General features: G+C 31.8%; 1 protein-coding gene across 1 annotated transcript in view; it reads left to right on the plus strand.

Moving 5' to 3' along the window:
- The first annotated feature begins 3,864 nt into the window (after window positions 1-3,864).
- LOC124421706 overlaps window positions 3,865-9,385 on the plus strand; it is a 6,476-nt gene continuing 955 nt past the window's right edge. The window contains exon 1 of the mRNA XM_046957200.1: window positions 3,865-9,385. This exon is cut by the window's right edge and continues 955 nt beyond it. Coding sequence (XP_046813156.1) covers window positions 4,018-9,385 — 5,368 coding nt within the window. The 5' untranslated portion in view covers window positions 3,865-4,017.

Raw genomic sequence — 9,385 nt, forward strand, 5'->3', positions numbered from 1 at the left:
ATAAATATATATATATATGTATATATATATACATAAATAAAAAGAAAAATAAAAAATAAAAAAAAAAAATAAATAACCTTCATATATAATTGTATTACAGCAGTGATACGCGCAACATGCTTGTCCCTGTTCGTGCGTCTAATGTGTATGTGTGTTTATATGTATATACATATATATACATATATATATATAATATATAATATATATATATATATATATCTATATCTATATTTTTACTTGTAGATATTTTTTGGTAACTTGTTACAATAATCTGATACTAGAAATTAGTTAAGTATATACATATTATATATATATATATATATATATATATATATATATATATATATATATATTTATATATATATATATACGTTGTAAATAATGATAGCAAAGAGGAAAGCTTTTATCACTGCGTGAAAGGAAAAAAAAGAAAAGAAAAGAAAAGAAATAAATAAATGAATAAATACATAAAACATGAAAAAAAGTAATCTATGTAAGGAAATCAAAAAAATTTTGTTACCGCGTTAACGTTGTAGAATTTCAGATATTTGCGAAACAAGTTTCTGTCTATATATATATATATATAGAGAGAGAGAGAGATATGTATACGTATATATATGTATACGTATATGTATACATATACATATATATATATACACATATATAAATAAAAATAAATATATACATATATAAATGAATATATATATACATATGTATATATATGTATATATAAATAAATAAATATATATATATATATATATATATATAATTCTAACTATATTTTCGATGACTAGGTAAACGCGTGCAACTTGATTTCTGTTACCATAAAATGTATATACTGCAAGTCTCCTTCTAGTTAGTTGTATATTCATCATAATATTAAAATACACACACGAAGATTATACTACGGCATTAAAACGAAATGATTATAGGAAGAAAACAAGTTGTATTCGAATTTACTTTATATTGTGTATTTATAATATTTATTACGTTTTTCATATGTTGATGTAATAAAGTTCAAGTATACTTTACAATTACCTCCATTTGTATTCAATATTGTTGAATCTTTATATATATATATATATATATTTTTTTTTTTTTTTTTTCTTGTAATTGGCTTTTCTTCCTTATGAATATTTCAATTTCAATGGTTATAAATTATTTTGTGAGGAAGGATGATATAAAAATATCATGAAGATCGATCGAAAATTTTATAAAAGTTTTTATATAACGAATTAAGTACAGGTAGAAAAGAAAGATAGCATAAAACATAAAATATGTACGTAAGTATGTATGATGGGAATACATGGAAAACGGATAGAACGTTTTTAAGGTTGTTTATAATCTTTAGTTTTATAATGATTTGCGACAATAACGAATACGGTTGTAATTATAGGATGCCGTTGATGAAAAAAAGGTTTCAATTTAAAGATGATGATTTTTAGCGAAAACATGTCTTTTTTAGAATTTTTATAAAAGCTTTATTGTCTTTCGAAAACAAAACAGAAAGAAATTCGTCTTAAAAAAATGACACTACTTTCGAAAATAATTTATAAGTAAAAATAAAGCTTTTCAGAAAGATTCGAAAAAAAGTCATATTCTCGTTTAAATCGTCATCTTTAAAATGAGATCTTGCTCATAAAAATCAATCAAGAAATTAATTAACCTTTGACTCGTTGTTATGCGTAAATTCTGTTTTCAATATTTTTCATGAAGGAAAGCATTTTATATAGCGGCGCTTCTTGAATTTTACGGTAAAAGAGAAGGAACTCGTATCCCCCATTACTGATTTTCATATAAACATTTTGTTTCTTTGTTTGTTATGTGTGCGTAAACAAACGTTTAGATTTTTTGATCCATTTTAATAATATTAAAGTGTATATGTAAGAGCATAAGTATAATTAATATTTAAATTAACGATCATATAATAGTTTAAACATTACAAAGCTAATAATTTTCATCCGTTTAACTAAATAATTTCATAATTTAATTTTACACATAAGCGCGCGGTTATTGGATGTAAATTTTCTAATTAATTAATTATTCTTGTTAATTAATTAATTATTAATTAATTGTTCAAATTAATTTTGCATATAAGCTCTATTAACAAAACAAATAACGCCAATAACTTTGACAATTTCAGAGTTTAATTATCTTTTTTTCGTATTTCGATTAGTAAACGTTTCAGTTCTCTTTTTCTCGATATAAGCATTATAATGAATTTATATTAATCATTTATAATAATCAAGTCTGTATATTTGTTTAAATACTACATAGTCCCGTAACACGCCATAATATATAAAATAATTTTTATTTAATATTTTCATTCAAATGTCTAATATTAAAAAAAAAAAATTAATACTTACGGTGATTTTATAATTATTTTAATAATCTTTCATATGCACGGTGTACGATAAACTTAATATTTAAATAATGCATAAACATTTTGCATAAACATTGCACAGTTTCGTAACATTCGTTAAATGTAAAATAATTTTATTTTAATATTTCAATACAATACAATTTTTAATTTGAAATCGTTAGCTTTATTTAATATCAATAAAAATGTACTTTTGATATACTTTGATAATTATCGAATCAGTTTTCTTTTATATGCAAAACGAGTAAACATCAAAAATTGTGCTTTCCATATGGCTAAACTTAAATACTTTATTATTTTTATAATTTTCTAATTATTTTTAAAATTCACAATCTTTAACGTGCACATAATACAATAAACTAATATTTAATTGATCATATACATTCGTTTAAAAATATTGATATGTATGAGTCTGTTAAATATGAAGAAATCTTAAAGTTATATATTACCTTTTATTTGAAGCGTGTGTGACTTCAGCGACAGCTACGGACAAAATATGAACTACGAATACAAGCGGGGAACATTACCCCCACCATTGGTCTATCGTATCGGTGTATAAGCTTGTGTTGACTTTTCCCCTCTTACGCGTACATAACAATAGATTTTGTGTAGGTAGAATAAATAGTGGACTTCTTAGTCTTTCATATGTATATTTCTTCTTTTTTTTTTTTGTTTTCCTTTTTTTTTGTAGCATGCGTCTCGCAGTGATGCGTGCTAGATACGACATCGATACGCATTTGTCATACGATAAAAGCATAAAGAATAATAAAATATAATTAATACATATGATAATCAGTATATAAATTTGCGAATTAAAAGGAATTATTTTTGAATTGAATTATATCTTATCTATTTTAAATATGTAGATGTATTATTGGCAATTTAAAGGGTTAATACTTTAATGTTTAATCAAAATTAGATTGAAGTGATTTTATTAAAATACATTGAAATATGCACCCATACGATTGATAATATTTGCGTTGCGTGATTTATCATTAGGTTTCAATATATCGCAAATATTATCGCAGCTTAGGTTTCATTACGTGGAAGTTGATGCATCTAGAGAATATACGATCTAACGATGACTCTATTCTAAAGTCCGTATTAGTGAGATAATCTAATCGAATTTTCGAACAAAATAAAACGATATCCCTGATAGAAATTTTAATTACGTTCGCGAATTACTTTTTTGTATTCTCGCATAAGAAAGTATTAATTTATAAGTTTACGCGTTTAGAGAGAGCAAAAGTTTTGATGATTACGCGTTAAAATCCAGGATCATAAATGAAGTTGTTCTTCTCGAATTAATTTCGATTGTTCGATTAACACATTTTACCTGACATCTGTCATGCAATAAAAAAAATGTTTTCCTAAATTACAAATTTACAAGTGCAATTAAAAAATAATATATATCCTATATTTACATTTAAATTATTCGTTAATAGTATATTGTCAATATAAAATGGATAGAAAATAGTTAAAAAACAAGGAAAAAAAAAAAAGAAGAAGAGAACTATGGCAGAGTAAGTCACGTATTAGTGATTAATAATTAACATAATTTTTAATATAACTCAATTATGAATAATCAATCTATAAGTCACAATTGACAATAGGCATTCTTATTTTAAAATTTACATATGTATATATATATACATATATGTATGTATGTATGTATGTATGTATGTATGTATGTATGTATATTTAGCCAAAGGAAAACGATAAATGCATCGCAAAAGAAAGTAGAGATAGCAGAGGACCCTGGTGGGGCTGGGGAGGGTAAGAACACGAAGAAACGAAAGTCAATTACGAAATACGAGTTTGGCAAACGATGGCACCGTTTTCGTGTCCTGACACCGACTTCTTCAATTTTACGTGGTTCCTTTGCGATGAACGATAGTCATTTCAAATACAGAAGCCGTGGTCGTCAAGCAGCACCATGTTCAGTCGTCGCAATCGTTTATGGTCGATTATTTGACCCTAAAGAATGGATACAGGATTACGTAGATCAAGTTATTGAATACGGGGATAAGTTATTTCGCATAAGTATGATGAGAAATCGCGTTAAGGATAACGAGTACATGAAAGCTACCCTAGTATTTCCAGAATTCTATATTGGCAATTATAAGATTTTAATTTGCATCGAGGAGACCGGTATTTATGGTAATCTATTTAGCGAGACCATAGGATGTTCAGATTTTTCCGAGGGCATAATAAGATTCTTTAACAACAATGATGCTGGCATTATTACTGCTCAAGGTACATCAGTAGCAATGTGGCGTCATTCCGGCATCGGTTTTTTATATTTTGATCCTGGACCATGCGAAGAGCATGGTTTACGTCGTCAGGATGGGGTTGCCTGTTTGCTCAGATTTAAATGCATGAACGACATGCGTGATCATTTTCTAAAGAATATGAACAAAAGTTACGATTCGAGATATTGTATAGACAAAATGATTATTTTACGAGTTAACGAGGTGGGCCGTGGTTACATCGATAAAATTCCCGATGAAACCGATTTGGTAATTGACAGAAGTGTTCTTAGATCTATTAATCCCGTTGATATAGACGAAAATAAAATGGATTGTACTAGGCCTGTTCCTAAAAGTGAAAAGGTTAAGGTAATGCCAATTGCCAAATTTCACAAAGAACCATTGACCATAACTATTTCGAATTATAGTATCGATAAAATGTTTGCTACGGAACCATTGGTCGATTTGAGTACTTTCGACACTGGTTATCCTTACGATAACATGCAGGTTAATATACCTTCGTCCTTTCAAGAATTACCTAAAAAAATGGCAATACTTCATGGCTTGACTCATGAAGCCAGTGACATATACAAAGGTAAAGGTGGTCAAAATGTGGCTAACTGTGTAATGGCTATTGCTATGAAGAAGATACATCCTGTTAAAACTTGGCTGAGACCTAAATTAGACGAGATATTGGCATTAGGTGATCAACTTTATGCAATTGTTAAGACCGAAAAGCCTTTCCTCAAGACAATGACTGCTGCTGATCTCGATGACAATTATATTCAAATAGAAGATCATAAACTAGTGATCAACGTTGATCTGATAACTATTACTGGAACGGTTATTTCGAAACTTCCGGATATACTTAATTTAAAGCAAGGATTACGTGAATTTTTCTTGATTAATAATGAAGGTATCATTGAAACTCCTATGATGGCTGTAGCTATATGGACTCAAGATGATTTTTATTATGCTTTCGATCCACGTTATTGCGATAGTTTCGGTAATAGAATAATTGAAGAAAAAGCTAAAGGTGGTAAAGCTGGTAACAGTAATGCACAAAAACAAGTTCTTGGAAAATGTTGCGTCATAAGATTTCCAGAATCTGATGATCTCGCAGCATGGTTTATCAAGAATCTTGAACAAACTCGAAAGAACGATCGATTTACCATACGACACATTACAATACTGGAAGATATTCCTGGTATTAGAGCTTGGAATGATTTCGAGCCGGGAACACCAGGAGAAACTTGGATTCTTCGTGGTGAAATTTCTAACCAAGATGAGTCATTTGAAAATAGTAAAGGTATTCAAGGTTTGGCTATACCCGTGGTATCTTTGATTTATGCCAAAGAGACACCACCAGCCAAATGGACAAGTGAGATTATCGATGAAGCTATACGAGACGGTGACGATTATTACAATGTTTGTTATCCATCGGAAAAAACAGAGGGTATTCAGCGACCATTTCTGATAACCAGTTTGAAGAAAAATTTTTATTTAAAGAATAGAAAAGTAAAGATCGAATTAGACGATTCTATTATAGTTGGTGATTTGAATACAACACCCGGAAAAAATGTATTAAATTTAGAAGAAGGAATTAAGAAATTCTTTGAAAATTATCAATATGGTATAGTCGAGTTAGGTAACTTGGCTGTTGCGATTTGGAAATTTGAGGATGATATGAAATACAAGTTTCGCGATAAAAACGATGAAAAAGTGACGTATTATTATTGCTTCGATCCAAATCCTCGTGGAAAATTAGGTCATACCCCTGTAGCGGGGGCGGAAGAGGAAAATGTTGCTTGTGTGATACGAACTCTCAGTCCTAAGGTTCTGTCTTCTTTTATCGCAACAAATGCTTTTATACCACGGGATCGTGGAACCGAATATTTCATTCATAATTTGAAAAGTTTGTCTATAGGATTACCTATGACGGAAGAAGAATTAGAAATAGATAAGGAAACACCGGATGAACCAGAGATGTATCATTATTCGAAATTAGCCGACGGTGGCGCAATAATACAAGGTAGTTTCAATCAAGCAAACGAAAAGATGTTTAAAAGACAAATGCGGGACAAACAACAGGCGGCGAGTTCTCTGGCTGCTTTAGCCATGACGAAACTTTATAATCCACATTTATGGTATCGTGAGGTAGTCGATGATATATTGAAGATAGGCGACAAGATAGCAACGGATAATATTAATAATTTACCAGAACCAGATATCGAAGAGGACACAAGAAATTTTCTTTTACCGATTGAACTAACTGAAAACTTTGCCATTGGTGTTAATCGTATGAATATTATTGTGGAAGAAGATGATATTGTTGGTAAATCCACCGATATCGGTAAATTTTTGGAACAATTCTTTGAAAATAACGTTATGGGTATAATCAAACAGAACAATATCATAATGCCGTTTTGGAAAGAAAAAGAGATTTTTTTCATGATGGATCCTAGAGGTAGAGATTCTCGTGGTGAACCTTCGGATAAAGATCCAGCCGCTGTAATGTGGTTCACAGATCTTGCATCCTTGGCTGCCAAAATTGGGGTAGGTTTGATCGATGAAAAGGATATAGCAATAGATAACGTGACTGTGAACAATGTATTTGAGACACGTCTTACTGAAACGGAACATCCTAGGCGTACCACTTCTGGCGATGAACTTTGGCATAATTTTCCTAAACTTGATGATGGCGTTTGGAGTATTGGTGGGAACGTCACGATGACAGATGCTAGATTCGACGAAGCTAATCGTAATAATCAGACTGCAGCTATTGCCACAATGGCTATCATTTTTTCCAAAGTATACGAACCACGATATTGGAACACTGATATTATCGACGAGGTGATCGTTACTGGTGATAAATTACATTCCAAATGCGTCGAGAGATTAGGAGAAGTTAAAGCACCGCGTATCAATGAAATCATCACGGAATTCTTTCTTTCTTCTCGTAGAATCGATTTAACGGTTAAAGATTGTATCGAGGCTGGCGATCTTAGTGGGAAAATACCTAAATTACAAAACTTGCAAAGTGGATTAGATAAATTTTTTAAAAATTACGATTCTGGTATATTAATTGCGAATGATAATCGACACATACCCATTTGGAAGTTCAAGAATGTTTATTACTCTCTTATACCCGATTGGATCACTCGTACCGAAGAGGAAGAGACAATAGCACCAAGAATATTTCGATTTGATAACATTGAAACCTTGGTTGAATATCTATTAAAACATCTTGGAAAAGAAGGCGATTATGAGATCACAGCGATCGACGTTGTTGATTGGAATAAATCAGCACCATGGAAATTTGATCCCAGTCCAGCAATACGTCCATCGAATTTACCACCATTAAACGCTTATCATAGACTCCAAGGTGAAGCTCGTGCGATTCTACGAGGAAAGTATCATCAAGGTGACGAAATATTCCCCGAAATTTTACGTAACAGGCAAAGCGCAGCGAATTGTGTGGTTAGCCTTGGAATGTCCGTAATCAAGAATCCCATAACTTGGACGAAAAAAACAATGAATGAAATTCTTGTTATTGGTAGTAACGTTCATCGCGAAACTATGAAGACAAAGCCTGGAAAATTGAGATTGATACCTCAGGATATAATTAGAATCTTTTACGTAGGTGTCAATATTTTGACTGCAGATATAGAATCTAACACGGTATCAGGTATAGTTTCTATACCCCCACCTGATCCTGAGGACAAGAAGAAGAAAAAAAAAGGCGAAAAGAAGGCCAAAAAAGCTGGAGGAAAAAAAGGTAGGCCTGTTAGGGTTCGACCTCCTCCGCCACCACCTATTTTACTCGAAGAAGGTTTGAAAAAATTTTTTGAAAACAATCGTGCTGGAATATTGGTTACTGGCCGTGGCATGATAGCCATTTGGAAAAACAAGGGTATTTATTTCATGTACGATCCTCGTGCACGTAACGATCAAGGTCTTCCCGATTTCTATGGAACCTCCTGCGTCATGTGGTTCGCCTGCATGGAACCATTTTACGAATTGATCTTTGCTAACATCGACGAACGAGAAAAATATGCTAATTATCAGATCTCTCGAGTGATAATAAAAACGGTAATGATCGAACCATTGCCTTGTCCTGCTGATTTCTGTCCATATTTCGATTGCATAGCACCGCCAATACCTGTTACAACGATGAAGAGGACGACAACATTGGCTGTTGAAATTGTAACGGATTATAACATTGTTGATGAAGAACAAAGCGTTCTACGTGGTACTTTGCACATGGGTCATCGTATATTTGACGTAAAGAATAGAGGACTCCAGAGCACTGCCATTGCTGCAGTTGCCATTGTAGTTGGTCTGTTACACGTTCCATCTTCTTGGACACCGAATCTGATCGATGCTGTGCTAAAATACGGAGATCTTTTACATTCCGACAGCGTTCGTGCCGCACGTCCAGGTGCCAGAAATCTCTCACCAAGTGAACTCTTGACTGTTTTCATCGTAGGTGATTTTCGTGCTACCATACACATTCACAATCACACCGCAGCTGGTTTATTATTTGTCTATGATCTATCCGAAGCTTTAAATATGTTTTTTCGTACAAATTGTGCCGGTATATTGCATACTACCAACATGGCTGTTGCTGTTATGCAACATTATGGAAAATTTTATCTCTTTGATCCGTGCTCTTGCAACGAACAGGGCCAAGCCAATTTCGAGGGTTCTGCATGTGTGGTGAAATGCGACAATATCATGAGAATTGCCAAAATAT

Source organism: Vespa crabro, chromosome 2 (assembly GCF_910589235.1).
Source record: "Vespa crabro chromosome 2, iyVesCrab1.2, whole genome shotgun sequence".
Lineage (NCBI taxonomy): Eukaryota > Metazoa > Arthropoda > Insecta > Hymenoptera > Vespidae > Vespa > Vespa crabro.